Source organism: Mytilus californianus, unplaced genomic scaffold, assembly GCF_021869535.1.
Source record: "Mytilus californianus isolate M0D057914Y unplaced genomic scaffold, xbMytCali1.0.p SCAF_12, whole genome shotgun sequence".
In the NCBI taxonomy this organism is placed as follows: domain Eukaryota; kingdom Metazoa; phylum Mollusca; class Bivalvia; order Mytilida; family Mytilidae; genus Mytilus; species Mytilus californianus.
Genome location: NW_026262604.1, coordinates 25,449,979 through 25,469,901, shown reverse-complemented (window position 1 = coordinate 25,469,901; position 19,923 = coordinate 25,449,979). Strand labels below are relative to the sequence as shown.

Genomic DNA, 19,923 nt, shown 5'->3' with positions numbered 1-19,923 from the left:
GAAGTCAGAGGTGAAAGGTAATAATGTAATTCACAATATTCATTATCTCTGGGAATCTGCCACACTTGACATGAGATTTAGCAAAGCTATTGATATCATACAAAAATTGCTTTTGCTTTTGCATTGTGGAATCAGATGTATTTTCTTGTGACTTCAAAATTTATGGGAAACCTCTGTGATGTCCAGTAATGGCGGACAACTAGCTGTTTATAAGGTGTATACAATAAAACAGTCTTCTATTATTGTATGAGTTACACTGGATTGCTTTGTTTTACAATTTCCAATTATTTTTTGTTATTCACACTTCTTCATCAAAACTTGATTTTTGAATTAAATCTGAGCAGTGTGCTGTTATCTTCTTTAAAGGTTTGGATCAGAAAATTTGTTTTAAAAATGTTTTGAAAAATTAGTATAATTAACAAAATCCTCAGGCAAGTATTGCAAGCTTCAAAAAATTTTACAGATATTTTCATGTCACTTCTGTGTAACTCTCAAATGTTACAACTTATAATAATCACTAATTTAAAGACATAATTAGTACAATTTTCCCCTTTTTATCTACATGAATTTGTCATGATTAATTATTTTTCCCCTCTTTATCTACATGAATTTGTCATGATTAATTATTTTTCCCCTCTTTATCTACATGAATTTGTCATGATTATTTTTTTCCCCTCTTTATCTACATGAATTTGTCATGATTAATTATTTTTCCCCTCTTTATCTACATGAATTTGTCATGATTATTTTTTTCCCCTCTTTATCTACATGAATTTATCATGATTAATTATTTTATGTTGTAGTGAAGTATTCACAGTATTTAGATGCCTTTATCAGCTGTTCTACTACCAATAATAACTCTATGGCCATAGCTAAGATGGAGAAGGCAGGTACTTCAGAGAAAGGCCCTTCTGGACAACAAATAGACAAGTGAGATATAGGCCTAAAATTGAGACCCTTATTTTGGTAAAATGTTGAAAAAAAAGGAGCCATACAATTAGCAAATTATTCTGTGAAATGTTTTTATCTGATGTTGTTTCATATATTTTTCGTGTGTACCAATTTTTGTGGATTAAACAAAAAATTGTATTTTCAAGGATACTTGATTTCGTGGTTTTGCCAAAGTTTGCATACAAGGCTATGAGAAAATTACACTTCATTGAACAATTAAATTCATGGTTTGTCTAAATCAACAAAAATAGTACCCAACCTATAATTATGCATCCTTAGTATTTCAACAGGGGAAACTCTCTAACCTGACCAATCATCATTATTCAGTAAATGTCCGGGTTTTTTTTTTTTTTTGGTGATGTGATCATTTTAAAAGTGAAAACAACATGTTATTAATTTCATGCGTCTGAAGCTTTTCTGGATTTACCTTCATCAAGAAAGCTCAAAGCCGAATATTTTTAAGCCAAGGATGTATTAGAACCGAAATAGTTGACGAGCTATATGACGAAAAAGGACCTAAAAAAATAGCCAAATCCATCTAAGGTCAAAACATTTATATTCTGTATGATATATAAGCATATATGAGTAATATAACACAATTCATTATGATGAATTCATTGAATTTTATTTTGTTTTACAGGAACAAGCCTGTTAGCAGAAGTATAAGTCGTAGGCCGTAAGTATTGAAGTAAAAAATATATATATAAATTGTATTGCATTCACCTTGTAAATCTATCTGTCAGTTTGTCCAACAATGATTTCTGTCACACTTTAATCAGGTACCACAGGTACTAGTCAGCAACTTGACAGCAATGAGTTTTAATATGTAAGGGCTTTACAGAATTGTCAAAAACACCTTTCCATTTACAAAACTGAATTAGGAGTGGAGGTATGCTTAGCACAACAATACATGCATCCTTATTTTCTCTTTGTCTTAAGGGCTATTTCATTTATGTGTATATGACACTGAGGAGTGGAAAAGGGAATAACAAATGAACTATATTTGCAAAAAATACAAATCTTGGATAAGCACATAACTACTTTTTTGGGGAAAAAAATAATTGCCTATGTGAGTTGGTTTCTTAATTTTGAACCTCCTCTACAATGTAGAAAAGTTATGTTTGAAAAGTATAGAAAACAGTTCAGAAAAATATAGTGACTCAGGTACAGAAACTATTCCAAACTTTGACACAACAAGTGTATGAGAATAATACTTGAGGAGTATAGAGTATAGAGTACACATCAAAACGAGTAAAAAGAGAGAAGGAGTATTTTTCATCGATAAAAGATACCTGTCAACACACTGCAACAAATTAAGTTCCTGATAATTTGTATTTCTTTTTCAGAACATATTTTGACATATCACAAGGAGTCAATGCTTTTGATTACAGCCAGAATTTGAACTTGATTGGTAAGCATGTATAAGAAATAGCAAAATCATTGACAAATTTAACAAAGTTCTGTTTACTTCAATATAAGAAATGCAGATGGAAATCATTTATTTTCCTTCTTACATATACATAAAAAGTCTTGGAGTGGCTAACATTCAATCATAAAAAACAAAAATGTTTTAATTTTCCCATATATTTTTCTTGGTTGGGCTTTTTCTTTTAGGTGAAACATTGGAGTTCAAATTTCCACATGTATTTCACTTATAATACTTCAGTCCCTAGATAATTCTTTTTTCCCCGTGTTCAAGTTGATTTTATGTAAATGTCACGTGATAACATCAGAAATCTAAGCAGTGTTAGAATCAATACAACCTCCTCTGCATAAAAACATCAAGCCTTGACTATAACTTTTTCAACCTACACATTTAATCAACATCTACTACAAAATTCTCCTATATTCTATAATATTGTGTTTCAATTTTCTTTACAGCTACTGCAGGTGTAAACCACCACATATGTCTGTGGAATCCTTATGTCAACTCTAAACCTAATGGTGTAAGTAAAACTTTTAGCCAATCAGTTATATGCTGTAAACCAACCTCTTTTTGCAGATACTTTATTTTGCGTTCATCTCTTTCCAGTCGCGATTTATATCCACAAATTTTTCATTCTCTTGATTATTTATATTATATAATGAAAGACCATTTTCTTGCATATTTGCGATTATTTATATTCATGTTATTTTTCTCTGTTTTAAAAATAAATCACTTGCAAAAATAAGTTAGTTTACAGTAATATTTATAACAAAAAAACTTTATAAATATGTTATAGAGTCATAGATCAGTTCCAATATACAAGTATCATTGCAATCAGGCGTCTTTCTTACTTCTCCTTAGTTTGTGTCAAATACAACCACATTACCATAATTTTCATATCAGATATTATTACGGTAGGTCACTTTGCTATATTGTCACACAAGAATAAAATTTAGCTGTTCAAGTCTGTTTTTTCAGTTTCAGGTATTAGTAGGTCACATCACCATTTTGTAACCCAAGAACAAATTTAAGCTGAAAGATTGTTTCTATTTTCAGGTATTAAGAGGTCACATGGCCAGTGTTGTACAGGCACAGTTTATGAAGTCTAGAAGTCAGCTGATCAGTTTCTCTAAAGATAAAGTGTTACGTATCTGGGATGTCCAGTTACAAGTCTGTATACAGAGATTAGCTGGCATGTTCCCTAAAGGACCAGAAGGTAAAAATGATTAAGAGATCTACATATATGAACTTTTTACAGGTTATATTTCAAAAGTAATTATCACTTTTAATGAATATTCAGGCATTATTAAAAAATTTATCAGCTTTATAATTGATTGATTGATTGGTGTTTAACTCCACTTTCAACACTACTGTGCTATTTCGTGCTGGTCAGTTTTTATTGGTGGAGGAAGCCAGAGTGCCCTGAGAGAATTACCGACCTTCAGTAGGAAAACTGACAATCCTATTCAATTAAGATTGGAGTCAAGTGCACCTGCCCTGTGCGGGATTCAAACCCACAACCTTAGTGTTGCCAGGCTAGTGAAACAGTAATTCGACTACTTAGACCACTCGACCACGAGGCCCCCAATCAGCTTTATAAAGAGTAATTATTGTTTTGTTACACAGTATACTTACTACATTCATAGTTTGAAGTGTTTTGAAAAAGAAGAGATCAATCATTAAATGATTTTAATGCCATACTATGATATAAATCATCTTTACTTTTAGTTCACAGTACTCTATTCTTTGATGAAGGAAAAGATAGGAACGGGTTAGATAGAAATCGTTTGTTCCTGACATTCAACTATCAGCTGACTTTGTTAGAGATGAAGGCAGAGATCAGAGATAGGATCTTGTCACATGACAAACCAGTTATTTCTGCTATTTATAATGAAAAGAAGAGTCAGGTGATTTATAACTAAAAATACATATGTCCATTTTTTCTGAAAATTTTATGTTAAGAGTTAATTGATTCAAAGAAAATTGAGCAATACTTCATCCAAGGAGTGACAGAAAGAAATTAAATATTGGAAAAAAAACTTATAGTTAAAAAAAGCTTTACGGTAAATTCAGAAATTATTGCGAGATATTTACTAATGAGAATACTGCAACTGGGTGAGTGTCGCAATAACAAGAACTCACATTCTGATATCTGGTACATATGTGTATGCATCTTTTCCTGAAATCACCATAATTAATCTCACAATTTTATGCATTATTGAAAAATCACAATAATAAAGGCACACAATTATTTCTGAATTTACAGTATTTGAACCTAAATGAAATTTAGGGATTACAATTAGAAATTAATTTTATACTACTAATTTTTTATAATTGTTTTCTCTGTTGTAGATCATAAGTGTATGCCAGCAAGGAACCATGATTGTGTGGATGATTGATACAGGTCAAAAGGTCAAACAGTTCAACAATATTCATGGTACATCAGAAGTCACATGTTTAGCTCAAGATAGTTTTGGTTCCAAAATTTACACAGGTGGAACTGACGGTCTAGTCAAGGTAGGGTAAATATAAAAATAAGAAGATGCAGTATGATTGCTAATGAGACAAATCTCTATCAGAGACCAAATGACATAGAAGGTTAGCAACTATTGGTCACCATACAGCCTCCAACAATGTCTTACATTCTAAATTTTGCTATGCAGAATTTCCTGAAATTGTAATAATTTATCTAGCATTTTTTGTCCATATTTCAACTATTCAAATTATAATTGCATTAAAAAAATTCTCAATTTACAGTAAATATTAAAGAAATTATATGTTATAAAAAAACAAACAACATAAATTGTTCATGATGATAGAAGGATAAGCTGCTATATGATCATCCTTTTGCCAATTATTTCTGAAATTTATTTACAAAAATATCCCAGTATTGACCTTAACAAATAATCTTCCAAGATGCATGTTCTTTAGAAGTCATGACCTTACAAAAAAATGGTAGAAAATACCTGAAAAATGATAATTGAGAACATTTTTGTAGCAATAAACTATGACACATCCCAAATACACAGGTCATATTTTTTTTTAATTTTGTTTGATCTGCTACAGAGCATATAAAATAAAAATAATAAATACATGTTTACTGTAAAAGCACAAAAATTAAATACTGTTTCTAAATTCATTGAATCTTATTCTTTAATTTTGAAGTAGAGATACTTCCCCTTCTACATCATTGTGCTTGTTTTTCTCCTATATAGTTATCATAATTTTATTTGAAATTTTTAATGAATGACAAGTATGTTTTATTTGTTCATAGTTTTAGCTTGTTGGTGTTACAAAATGATATAATCAATAGTTTAAACAGTACCATTTTACTACACCTTCAACAAAAAGTCAGATATTTAATGGTTTCTATCCATAGTGTATGTACAGACTGCATACTTGATTGCTATTGAGGTCTTACTCGGGTGTACCATCCATCAAATAAGAAAGTCTGTGTTTTGTGTCATAAAACTTTCCAATTCACATGCTGCATGTTAGCTACCACTTACCTTCTGTTTATACATAATCTAAAAGTGCATTGTATAGGAAGCAATGGATTATATTTTATTTAAGTTATTTTTTAATTTGATCAAATGAAAAATTGTTTCTAAAGATACATTGGTCATTTTGTTAGAAATTTGTTACATGTTTTGAAATTGAATTGTACAAGAAGCAATAGATTATATTTTTTTCTCAAAGTTATTAAAAAAAAATGATTAAATAAAATTTGTTTTTAAAGACATATTGGTCATTTTGATAGAAAACATATGAGTGAAAAGAAGATAAATTGTAATATACAAATAATATTTTTTAGGAATGGGATTTCAATGGTCATTGTTACCACCAGTTGGAATGTGCTGGTGGTCAGCCTGCTGATATTGGTCAAACCTTAATACTCAAAAGATCAGTAGTTTCTGTAGGATGGACAAAGTGAGTTCAACTAGGAAAAAATACATAATATGATGTGATTTTAATCATATGAATGAAAGGAGATACTGGGTATATATAGATTCTACCACTGCGTCGGGTTTGATACAATATTTTTACACTCAAGTTAGTTAAATGTTTTAATATAAAACATGAGGCTTGTCGAGCTTTTTAAATATTCAAAATTTAACTGTTGAGATTGGACCAATAGCATATCGCACGAGACTCTTTGGTGGAATCTGTTTCAACAATATAAAGACAAACTTTCTCTTTCTTTTTCAATGATTAGCAAACATATGTGTTTTTTTCTATGTGATATCATCAGGCATGGTCGCCTTTTTTGGTGACGTCACAATATAAAATTCAGAGGAAAGCAAGAAAATTTGACGTCATGATTGAATTTTGACCAATGAAGAACTGAGATCAAACGAACCACACGTTGATAAAAAAAAAATAATCAACAGGTCAGGAAAAGTATAAATTGGCTAAGAATTGGAGAAATATATATATATCAATGAAACAGAAAAAAACCTAAGGTCAACAATAGACTGGGCCTCTGTGGCCACATGGTCTAACTATGTCATCTACAGTGAGGACTAGGCTGTCAACACTGAGGTTGTGAGTTTTAACTCCTCTTTTTGCAAGGTGTGTTTGACCCTGATCTTAATGGACTAGTATTGCATGTTGTCATGCCAAAGGTTGTGATTCTCTCTTCCTTCACCGATAAAAATTGACCTCCATGAAATAGACATTCTATCATTCTCTAATTATTTGGACCATCATCAGATATAACAGAAAATTTATGAATTTTAAATTACCATAAAAAAAATGTCGGACCATTTTGTTATCTTAATATTCATCAATAGCTATTACTTTGTTTTCTACTGATCTAATGACGAATGGACATGTTGAAATTAATGTAGAAAGATTATTACTCTTTGGAACTTGAATTAAAACAACAACAACAAAATGCACAAAACAAGAAAATGAACAATGCACAACAGCATACCTGAACGAAATGAAATTGAATCAAATAATCAACAAAAGATATTTAAAATACACGCTACAATGTACCTAAGTGAAATAAAACTCAACTGACTTTAAACCTATTAAAAAGGATAGCACACCATGAAACAAATTTACTTTTGTTTAGTACATGAATCAGGGGATAGGTTTTCTTGTTTGAATTTTGATCTTTTTCTTTAGTAAGCACAGTATGGTAAATCTTCAACTTTTCATTATATTTTTCAGATACATAACACTATTCCGTAATGCAGCATTTAGAGAGCACCATGTTCAACCATCAGATTGGAAAGGAGGCCAGGAACACGTAGAAGATATTTTATGCATAGCCTACTCAGGACCTAATTTGCTTGCCACAGGATCTTACGATGGAGAAATTATTGTGTGGAACCTAGGATCAGAACAAGTGTCGAAAAGACTAAATCTGAGATGTCGCAGAGTTTTATTGAAAGGCAAAAGTAATGTTGGTGCAATGAGCCGTGAGGTAGGTGGTGTTTTATAAATGAATTTTTTAAATTCATTAATATTGGTGGGATAACTATTTTTGTGGATTTCCTGGGTATATATAATCCACGAATTTAGATGTCTAATGATGTGCCAATTATCTATAAGGTTGTATGCAGACTTTAGAAAAACCACAAAATCAAATAACCATGAAAATACAATTTTTACTCAATCCACAAAAATTGGTACCTACAAAAATAAATGAATCCAAAGTATGGTGTTTATGAAGTCTGCATAATAAGAATTACTTAAAAGTTTGATACAAATGAGATTAAATTTTGAGCAGGGTTATTGCGAATAAAGTAATCTTAGAAAAGAGAAATAGTTTTTTGTAACTCATATTGTAGAATTTAGACAAAGCAGGAACTTTTTATCATAACTGCAACACATATATAACTATTGAAACCTGTTGAAACCAAACCCTTTTGGGGCTCAAGATATTGAATGGATTACACAGGTGTTCATATTCATATTGAATTACTAAAAAATATAATTGTTATGTCTTGATAAATTTTGGTATATTCAGGTTTCAGTTTTATGCACTGTTTGGTCATGACAAAGTTTACCGTACTACTTGCTGTATTTGTGGGTAGTTAAATTTATTTTTATTTTCAGGCTACACATATGTCAACAAAGAGTCGACCCAGGTCAAGAGCTTCACAAAGACAGGAAGATTCCGTAAGTTTAATGACCAAAATATTTTTTTTCACCATCTTAATTCTAGTGATAGATCTCTATTTGTTAGGTTAATTTTTGAAAGGCTTGTAGCTTATTTGAAGTATGATAAAATCAGGGGATTTTTGCATAAAATTAATTGATTGATAAATATGTTGAAAGTTTTTAACTATTAAGGGTTATGTTCCAAGATATATCAAGCTTTATGAAAAAATCAAGTTTCAAATCTCATTTAAGGTCCACTTTAGATTTATACTTTTAACGAAAAGACCAGAAATTACAAATTTTTACATTTTTACATTTGCAATATCACTTCCTCCACAAAGCTTGTAAAATTTCACTGAAGTCTTTTTATAAGAATTTAATTTTAACTCTTATGTGTCTTGTACAAAACATGAAAAAGTAATAAAAAGTGAGAGAAAAATATGGAAAGAAATAAGGGAAACTATATTCATAGACAATGAAAACTAAAGGGAGATAATTGTGGTCTTGAAGCCAGATATTTTGATGTTTCTCTGCACATTCAGCCTGTAAAAAAGAAGATGTGGTATGATTGCCAATGAGACAACTCTCCACAAGATACCAAATGACACAGAAATTAACAACTATAGGTCACCGTACGGCCTTCAACAATGAGCAAAGCCCATACTAGTTGGCAAGTATTATTTACTGGTCTGGAAAAAATCTATGAACAATCTTAATCATAGAACTGTAAATGGAAAAATAAATTTTTCTGGACATGCATCCTGCACAGTAGAAATCTCTTTTCACTGCTCTGACAAGCATTGCACTGGTTTTGAATGTCAGACTTAGTCCTTTATGAACTTTAAAATTACTTTCTTCTGAAAAATGACAATATGAAAAGACTGTATTACTGACCAAAACAACTTCTTTCTTATGGGAGGATATAATAATACTAACATATGTGGTAATTTATAAATGATAATTTCAGAATGATTTTGGCTATGCGGTAACCCGGTTACTATTTTTAGAAGAGAGAAAGCACCAATCTGCAGGAGGTGGAGCTAACTTGGTTAGTTGTGGTGGTAATGGATGGGTCAGATTTTGGAATACAGCTAGATCAGAATTGATGGCAGAGTTTGTTGCTCATACACATGGTAGGTAGAAGAGAGAGGGAAGATACAAAAGAGATTTTCAAACTCATAAGTCGATAACAAAACAAAAATGCCATAGCAATATAGACAAAACGGATAAAAGACAGAGAACAATATACATACAAAACACAACGTAGAAAACTAAAGACTGAGCAAAGTGAACCCCACCAGGGGTGATCTCAGGTGCTCCAGATGAATAACCAAATCCTTCTCCACATAGGTTGTGTATTGAGGTGGATTCACTTACAAAAAAATCAAAAAGTAACATTGATTAAAATAACAGCATTGAAGTAAATAATTTAATATCTTTTCTTTCATTATTGGAAGACAATTTTAGTTCATATCCCTAGCAGAACTCAAAATAAAAACAAACTTTGAATAAAGTTAAAACTGCCATTTATGACTTCCATGAAACACATTCCTTCACGGAACATAATGCAATATCATATTTCTCCACTCTTGACAGTTTAAATATTTAAAATGCTTGGCAAGCCTACCAATTTGAATTTGAAAATTTAACTATCTGGAGTGGATATATATTATATCACACACGATGCTGTATTGGAATCTATATAAATTGGCTATAATTGCATATACATGTATTGAATTATCTTGTAGCTGGTAGTATTATAATGGCCATTGATGCACAGAACAGATATTTAGCCACAGGCGATGTTGATGGTAATGTAAAGGTCTGGGACATCAGAGAATATTGTTTACATCAGCAAGACGAAATTGTAACAGCGCCACCTAGTGAGTATAGATATCAAGGGGGAATAAATATGTTATAACATATGGGTAATATTTATTAATTTTAAAATCTTTGGGTTGGTCACACTTGGAGTAAAGCGACTTGTTCACACAATCAAAGCAATGATGTTACCTCCCATATAAGATCATTATAAGACTGCAGTTATAGATTGATAGGTTGATTCTTGACGCTTAATGCCACTTTCAACACTCTTCTATATCATGTGGGCCAGTTTTTCATTTGTGGAAGAAGCCAGAGTAAAACCATTGACCTTTGGCAGGAAACCTGACAATCCTGGTCATTTAAGATCAGAGTAAAAAGCAACTTGACTGCAGTTAAAAGATGACTGGTTAACTGTATAACAACATAGTGTGGATTCATATATTTTGGCGAACTGAGGAAAAAACGTCTTTTCAAAGACATTTTATTTTATGTTTTTTGGCAACGTTGTACACAAACTTATAGTTATTATGTACTTTGTTGAAAATTTTAATTTGTACTTTACCCATCAAACCCAGGAGAATTGTTATCTCATAAACCCAGGAGAATTGTTATCTCATAAACCCAGGAAAATCGTTATCTCATAAATCCAGGAAAATTGTTATCTCATAAACCCAGGAAAATCGTTATCTCATAAATCCAGGAAAATTGTTATCTAAAAAATCCAGGAAAATTGTTATCTCACAAATTAAGGAGAATTGTTATCTCACAAATCTGGGAGAATTGTTATCTCACAAAACTAGGAAAATTTGTTATCTCACAAAACTAGGAAAATTTGTTATCTCACAAATCCAGGAGAATTGTTATCTCACAAAACTAAGAAAATTGTTATCTCACAAAACTAGGAAAATTGTTATCTCACAAATTCAGGAGAATTGTTATCTCATAAATCTGGGAGTATTGTTATCTCACAAATCTGGGAGAATTGTTATCTCACAAATCCAGGAGAATTGTTATCTCACAAATCCAGAAGAATTGTTATCTCAAAAATCCAGGAGAATTGTTATCTCACAAAACTAGGAGAATTGTTATCTCACAAAACCAGGAGAATTGTTATCTCACAAATCCAGGAGAATTGTTATCTCACAAATCCAGGAGAATTGTTATCTCACAAAACTAGGAAAATTGTTATCTCACAAATTCAGGAGAATTGTTATCTCATAAATCTGGGAGTATTGTTATCTCACAAATCTGGGAGAATTGTTATCTCACAAATCCAGGAAAATTGTTATCTCACAAATCCAGGAGAATTGTTATCTCAAAAATCCAGGAGAATTGTTATCTCACAAATTCAGGAGAATTGTTATCTCATAAATCTGGGAGTATTGTTATCTCACAAATCTGGGAGTATTGTTATCTCACAAATCTGGGAGAATTGTTATCTCACAAATCTAGGAAAATTGTTATCTCACAAATCCAGGAAAATTGTTATCTCACAAATCCAGGAGAATTTTTATCTCAAAAATCCAGGAGAATTGTTATCTCACAAATAATGATGAATCCACAGTAAATTCCATGTAAAAATTTGTATTGTTCTTCATTATTTTAGAGCTAAAAAGTCAGTTCCAACCTCACGTAGATATGATTAATACCTTAGAGATGTGTGAACGTAATGGTAGAACGTTAGTGATATCAGCTTCGTCAGATTGTGGTGTGGCAGTGTATGACTTCCTAGGCAAGAGGATTGGTACCTGTGGTCAGGTGAATAGATTATAGATTTTTACAGCCATATGTGAACTACATGTGTTAAGGTTTTGGCATAAATTTTGCATTGGTCAAGTACTAGTAAAATAGAAATGTAAAAAAGAGGTGAGGGATAGCAAAGGGAGGATGAAAACTCATTAGTCAAAGAAAGACTGACCAAAATCATCGTAAATATCTAAAAATTAATTAGTCAAAGAAAGACTGACCAAAATCATCGTAAATATCTAAAAATTAATTAGTCAAAGAAAGACTGACCAAAATCATCGTAAATATCTAAAAATTAATTAGTCAAAGAAAGACTGACCAAAGTCATCGAAAATATCTAAAAATTAATTAGTCAAAGAAAGACTGACCAAAATCATCGTAAATATCTAAAAATTAATTAGTCAAAGAAAGACTGACAAAAATCATCGTAAATATCTATAAATTAATTAGTCAAAGAAAGACTGACCAAAATCATCGTAAATATCTAAAAATTAGGAACAGATAAACAAAGTACAAAGTACTACTTAAAAAAACTAAAGCTTGAGCAACACGAACTTCACAAAAGTCACTAAACTGGAAATACAATGTACAAAATTACTGGGTTTTTTTTAATATAAATATATTAAAAGTGACAAAAAATTTACTTTGAATAAGTCTAGTTCAGAAACTGTAATTCTTTATTAAAAAATAACTCTTTGTTAAACCTAACCCCAAATAGTTCAGGCCCTCCACAGAATCAATCTCCCCTACTAGTGAGAGCCTAAACTCTTTCTACAATTAAAACGTGTCACGAAGCCTGGATTTTGATTGGGGCTCTCCAGATATGTAAATTCTCAGTTAATTACAAATGATTGAGTATTTTTCATTGACTAGGCATTCAGAGGTTTTAAAATGCAATTGTTGAGCGGCAAAATATAACCACTGAATTATTTGTGTATATTAAACCATTGTTTTATTGTTGTATTTTAAACCATTGTTTTATTGGTGTATGTTAAACTATTGTTTTATTGGTGTATGTTAAACCATTGTTTTATTGGTGTATGTTAAACCATTGTTTTATTGGTGTATGTTAAACCATTGTTTTCATCGTTATCAGTTAATTTTTATGATTTGATTATTAGGAGGAGCATTGGAAAGTGGAACAATTTGACCCAGCAGAAGAGATAGAGGAAGAGGAAGAAGAAGAGGTAAGTACAACACTCCTCCCTAGAAACTTAGATTATTAGATGTTTTTTTCACGGAAATAGACTTTAATTATTATTTCCAAGTCCTAAAAAATTTCAAAGTATCGAGAAGTACTTGACACAGTTCTGTTAAGTTACTGTTTTTACAATGTACATTTTGATGTGTATGTTATATTTTTTATTTTTTACAGTACGTTCCTATTCAACTATTTTATCTTTTATAATGATTCAATTAACCCTATGATTGTAAATTAACTATGTGTTAATATCTGATTTTGATTGTATTGTAATTAGTATGTGATGGTCTCAGAGAAGATTAGTTTGTTGAAACTAGCTGTGATTACCATCTCTGAATAAAGAAATTACTATTACTATATTAATATAATAAAATAAGCCTTTAACAAACATTTCAGGGAAAAACTGTTCTATCTGATAATAGATATTTATCATTAAACCATGTAAATAGAAAAACATATTGTGAATTACAAAAAGGTTTAAATTGGATTCTGAATATTTATGCATTAACGGTGTACTGTCAAGTAATGAAGAAGAAAAAAAACTGATTTAGCGACAAGTGAATTTTTACATTAGAATTTACAAGAATATCAAAATATGTATCAAAACACTAAAAGTGATGAATGTTATTTTTTATGCGGTACTTCCAAATTTCTTGTTCTTTTGACATGATAAAAATTTACCCATTGAGAACAATTGAAGTTATTGCTCTTTCCATGCAAAGTATATATTATCATTTGAATTTTGAAGCTTGACTGTTTGGTTTTTTTTCCCTGTTTGTTGGTTTATATGCTATTATGTCAATGTAATGCACTTACTTATCGTACTGCAAGTCTACATTAGAACTTTTGCAAAGCTTCACAGATTTGAATGTTTCATTTGATGTAAACATATTAAAACTTTGGGTTTATTCCATTATTAACGTTCAAACCACTAAATACAGTACTTGTGTTAGTCTATCATGGATGAACTAACAAATAATTTTGGTGTGTATAAGAGAGCACTTATCAATTTTACTGCAGTTTTCATGAATCACATTTGAAATTGAATCAACATGAATATAATGATCTTGTGTATTTAACTTTATATTAGTGTTAAGAATGCTTATATTCCCTATTTGTAGTCTTCCTGTCTTCAAGTTAAATAGCTGGGAAACTGTAGCTGTCCTCAAATTGTCAAAAAATATCACAAGGACCATAGGAGTTATCATTCTGCAACTACAAAAGATATTGTTATTCACTTTTTAATCACTTTTCCATACTTGGAATTTCTTTTTCCAAATAAATCTCGGGCTATTTTTCTAATTTTTGTTTTAATGGAAATTCATCATAGATTATAAATAGAATTGTTATTAAAAATAGGAGGAAGAACAGGAGGAGAAAGAGACAGAAGAAGAGAAGCCATTACTGGATCAGGACTGGAAACCAGATGAAAGAGCAATATCTGATTTACAGGGATACAGGATACATGTCTGGGACAGTACCATTCTAGGTAAGATTGAGACACAAATAGATATTTTTTAGGTACTTTTGGTTATATAGCTTTTCAACTGTTTCGGTTCTTATACATCCTTGGCTTTCAAATATTCGGCTTTGAGCGTTCCTGATGAAGGGAAATCCAGAAAAATGCTTCGAACGCAAGAATTTATAACGTGTTGTTTTTATTTTTTAAATAGAGGAAGAAATTTGTGCAGGTCACCAATATGAAGAATGAAGTATGCATCAGTAAATTAGCAACACAATGACACAACAAATCAGAAGATATCTAGGGATATACATAAGTCTACAACAATAGACAAGTGTCAATAAAATTTAACAAAAAATTAAAAAATAAAGATTGAGTTACGTAAAGTCCACCAAAACCAATGGTTCTTATAAGATATTATTTGAATATTTCAGGAAAAGAATATCAAGAAACAAGAACAAAGAAAAGAGAGAGAAAACAGCCTGGAAATATTCCAGATTTACCTTACCTTCATTGGGAGAGAACAGGACACGCACCTGCTGGACCGTACTCTGTAAGTCATATAAGAGAACATGGTGTCTGTATTACATCAGACAAGCACCATCTGCAGCAGTTATCATTAGATACCATAATTTACAACTCAAGTAAATACTGTAGGGGCTGTTTTGATCTTATATTTTGGTCTGAGCTAGTTTATTTTAAAGACCTTATGTTAGAATAAGAACACCAACAAAAACATGATGCTTTGATATATTGGATAATTTTTAAAGTATTAGGTGTAATAAGTTTGTATATGGCCCAATTATTAGTGTAAATTAAAAAGTTATCATATATGTTTTTAAATTTAACTATAATGAGGAACAAGGTGCTTAGAAAATAAAAACAAATTTCACATTTAAAGAGTTACCATGACAAAATATGTGAATTTTGTAAAATTTCTTGATTTTTCCTTCCTTCACATTGACTTTTAGGTATATTTTGGATTGGAAAGTATGTGCCCACCTAAGGAACATTTATATTTGATTAGATTTTGTCATTAGCTTTATTAAAGCTTCTGGAAAATTGTTGTGCTGTTTCTTGCCGGTACAAGATGTTTCCACAGAGAAAATATGGATGGATAAATGCATAAATTAAGCAGTTTTCTTGTTTTCATGAAAAAGTCTTATATGATGATGCAATTGTGAGACCATAACATAAAAAATTGTGTGAAATTCAATCATATGCATTTCCAAACATTATGTGCAAATTTCAAATATTTCCTAAAACCTATGTTTTCTTTGGTAAAAAAAAACAGACTTGAATGCCCCTTCTTCCTTAGCTTACTGTAATTTCTGTTTTGTAGGCATTAGAAACAAAGGAATTACAAGACCTGGAGAATTTGAAAGTCTCCAAACAAGATTTTAACTATGTACCTAAACGTAAAGATAGTCATTTGAGGCTGCCTAAATTGCCTAATCTTGTCGATAGTAAGTATTTACATAAAGGAAGGAGTATTTGCTTGACTTACTGTATCCCAGGAAATTTTATACTATGATTTATATTTGTGCAATGTAATTAGGATGTTTGTGCTGTTTTACTGGTTTCCTCTATCATTGAACAGTTTGATCATTGTCCATTGTTTTTTGCCATGAAATTCAATGAAATACGGACAATTAAGTAACAGTTGTCCGATATTTTGTAGTTCTAGAAAACTATCAATAGAGGCAGTTTCAGTGTAAGAGGAATCTTAAGACTATATATTTGTCATTATTACAATTACTATACACATAAAAGTCTCTTATAATTTTACCTCAAGCATTTGAGGTTGTGGGTTTGGTCCCACAGTTGGGTCAAACCTAAGACTTGAAAATTTATATTTGCTGCTTCTCAGCTAAACACACAACATTTAGAATAAAGATCAACAAATGGTCTGGTCTGAGTTATACTAATGTGTCCCAGCAGAATGATTTGTTTTCTTGCAGACCATTGCCTTGTGAATTAGCATGGCCCATAACCCAGAGGTCTGTGGATCAGAACCACGCTCTGCTACCATTTGTTAACACATGTTAGTTACACCATTTTATTTATTCAAGAGACTATCAGCATCTTTAAAACAAACGTGTTCTTTACAAAGTCACCAGAGTTATCTTTCTTGATACATTAAATTGATCATCAAAACCAAACCCAGATTATCCTGTTGGTTTAGTACAAAGGTTTAATTTTTATATCACATTAATAACGTTTTCATCCTGATATGCATGTAATAATTGCCATTGGATATTAAACACCAATTCATTTATTCATCTATTATAGTATACATCAGGTCTGATTTGTCTAAATTATTGGTACATTCTTCTCTTGTGGTATCTGTTTGACAAAGATCTATAAAAAAATCATGTATTATTTATTACCGCTATTTTCTTATATTTTGCTTTATTCTTTTTGTGTGATTATTTACCATCTCAAGCTACTGAGTTGAGTAGAGTAGAACACTATGACATCATAATCCAACATCAATGCCAAGGATAAAGGCAATTAACCCATTATTTTTGGTCTTTCATCTCGTGGAAGTTTCACAGCTACATTTCATCTCAATGCTATCACCCTCTGATGTGATTGTAGCTGAGAAACTCCCTCTTGCTTTCAAAACTATAGATGATCTATAATTCTCTTGTTTTAGAAATTTAGAATGGAAATTATAAAGCAAGGGTCAAATTAATTATTTAACTGGATTACTGTTACAATTTAAGAGAAACGAAAGTCAAGTTCAGTCTTTTCTGACAAGAATGTGAGTAAACAGGTTTTGGGGCGACACAAAACTGGGAATAGTATCTCATATCTGCATTTCTTTACTTTAATAACCTCATCTTCCTATACTCATCATTATAGACACAGTATCTGTTCAGTTCAAATTGTTACTTGATAAAGAATTTGTTATCCAGTTCAAAATAAAATGAAGAAAGAAAACAGATTTTTGACTTAAGATAATTTTTCCAAACATTTTACCATCTTTTAGTACTGTAAATTCAGAAATTATTGCGATGTTTTTATTATTGCGAAAAATGCGACTGGGTTATAATCGCAATAATTTAAACTCGCATTTTGAAATTTTTTATATGAATTAAACAGGATTTTTCACAATATCGCAAAAATTAAAATCTCATTTTAGTCCAAAATGACAAAATCGCAATAATAAATGCACGCAATAATTTCTGAATTTACAGTATTTAGATGTGGAATCCATTCGTTTGATAAGTGAAGGTCAATATATTATTGATTCATAAATGTAAACATTAAAAATCACAAGTCAAAGAAGGATGATTGATTGATTGTCAGTTTCTAACTCCACTTTCAGCACTATTGGCAATATTGTGGTGGTCAGTTTTTATTGGTAGAAGAAGCTTTAGTGCCTAAAGAGAACCACCTCTCTTAGGCAGGAAAACTGACAAAGCTTATCAAATAAGATTGGCGTTGAACGCACCTGCCATGTGTTGGGCTCAAACTCACAATCTCAGTGTTGACAGGCTATAGTGATACTGTAGATGAACTACTAAAGACCACTCCCTCTCCGAGGCCCTTATAAATATAAGAAGGACATACTACAGGAATGATAGAAGTGAAAAAAAAACAATATTCAACAAAGAACTACACTGAAAACAATATTCAACAAAGAACTACACTGAAAACAATATTCAACAAAGAACTACACTGAAAACAAAAGTTTGATCAATTCGCTGTTTCAGAATGTAGTTTCATTTTGCATACCCCAAAATGAAAAGAATGATTCATACTATTGGTTGAACTTCCATAATTTTATAACTGTTATCATTATTTACATTCAGCTTATACAGAAATCACTATAATCTTGCATCTTTTACTATTTTTTTAAAAATTAAAAAAAAATCAGAATTTACAGTAACTACAATGTGGGCATGCATTTAAAGTATCTTGACAATGGTCCTGCTATTTATTATCTGCATGATAGAGAAGCAAAGAAAATATATCCTCTACCCATCTAACTGATAGGTGGAGGTATTGTATTTGGATGAAAATCAGAAAGTTTATCAATTGATAATTTAACATCAAAGGTGAACACAGGGTTATGTGAGCCATAAAAGATTGGTACTTTGGACACATCATAATTTTTTTTTACCATATAGAAAAGTTAAAACATAACTTAGAAATTGCAAATGATTGCTACTTAATTATACATGTAATTATGTATTTAAAAAGTGATGTTAAAGTTATGTATATTAATATCATAGTTAGTACAAATTTAACATACTTCTTGAAATACAAGATATCTCTTTTCACACTTTCCTTTCACTGGCTGGTACTTTTTGCACAAGGGAAGGGATGAATTTTCAATGAACTGTTTTCTTATCAACTAAAAATGGAAAATTGGGATAAAAATCTTGAAAATCTACTTATAATGAATATAAACTAGATGGAACTGATATTTTGTTCTTCTACAAAACAAAAATTATATTTTATTTGGTCTACATTCAAACAATTATCATATTCAAACATAAATACATTGCTAAATACTCAGACCAATGCAAAAAATCATTTGTTTAAAATCAAACCTGTTTATTTATATATAAACACTAATACATGAACACTATTGATACACACAATCATGTGTGTTTGTTTGCAACAAAAGAAATATGTAATTATATAAATAAATATATTATCTAATTACGTAAAGACTTTTGAATCTTGAAGAATTTGAACCAAGTCAGGAATATGACAGTTGTTTCCATTTCATTTGATGTGTTTGAGCTTTTGATTTTGCCATTTGATAATGGACATTTTGTTTCGAATTTTCCTTGGAGTTCGGTATTTTTGTTATATCACTTTTTACTACATCACTGCAAGTGACATTGCTGACAAATAAATTAGTAAGATAAAACAGATAAAAAATGGAAGCAGAGGAGGACCTTTTTTTAGTGACAAAAAGTTCCTGGGTTTGATCTACATAAAACCATCATAGAAAAATATTGCACAAGGTCAATATTGGACAAATTTCCCATACATGCAAGTGTTATAAGTACCATGCGAGAGTTAAGTTGAGGAAACAAAATGTAACAATTTATTCTATGTTTTCAGCTTTACAACAGCCTATCCCAGAGAAGGAGATTTTCCCTAAGTACATCCTTGACTTCGAAGCCAAGATGAAAAGTTACCATAAAATGCAGTTAGAACAACAAAACCAGCCTG

The 19,923-nt window shown here is 30.8% G+C and overlaps 1 protein-coding gene across 8 annotated transcripts in view; it reads left to right on the top strand.

The window, feature by feature from the left end:
• LOC127721613 (WD repeat-containing protein 49-like) overlaps positions 1–19,923 on the top strand; it is a 44,801-nt gene that overhangs the window by 22,742 nt on the left and 2,136 nt on the right. For 7 of the 8 annotated variants that reach the window (XM_052228396.1, XM_052228394.1, XM_052228391.1 and 4 more), the window contains 18 exons: positions 804–930; positions 1,592–1,627; positions 2,298–2,362; positions 2,833–2,897; positions 3,434–3,593; positions 4,106–4,284; positions 4,730–4,894; positions 6,192–6,307; positions 7,556–7,811; positions 8,447–8,509; positions 9,459–9,624; positions 10,240–10,374; positions 11,922–12,073; positions 13,183–13,248; positions 14,622–14,751; positions 15,159–15,277; positions 16,067–16,190; positions 19,813–19,922. In XM_052228396.1, coding sequence (XP_052084356.1) covers positions 804–930; positions 1,592–1,627; positions 2,298–2,362; positions 2,833–2,897; positions 3,434–3,593; positions 4,106–4,284; positions 4,730–4,894; positions 6,192–6,307; positions 7,556–7,811; positions 8,447–8,509; positions 9,459–9,624; positions 10,240–10,374; positions 11,922–12,073; positions 13,183–13,248; positions 14,622–14,751; positions 15,159–15,277; positions 16,067–16,190; positions 19,813–19,922 — 2,234 coding nt within the window. Of the gene's footprint in view, positions 1–803; positions 931–1,591; positions 1,628–2,297; positions 2,363–2,832; positions 2,898–3,433; positions 3,594–4,105; positions 4,285–4,729; positions 4,895–6,191; positions 6,308–7,555; positions 7,812–8,446; positions 8,510–9,458; positions 9,625–10,239; positions 10,375–11,921; positions 12,074–13,182; positions 13,249–14,621; positions 14,752–15,158; positions 15,278–16,066; positions 16,191–17,453; positions 17,492–19,812; position 19,923 lie in introns of all 8 variants that reach the window. The other variant, XM_052228395.1, reaches the window with a different exon arrangement.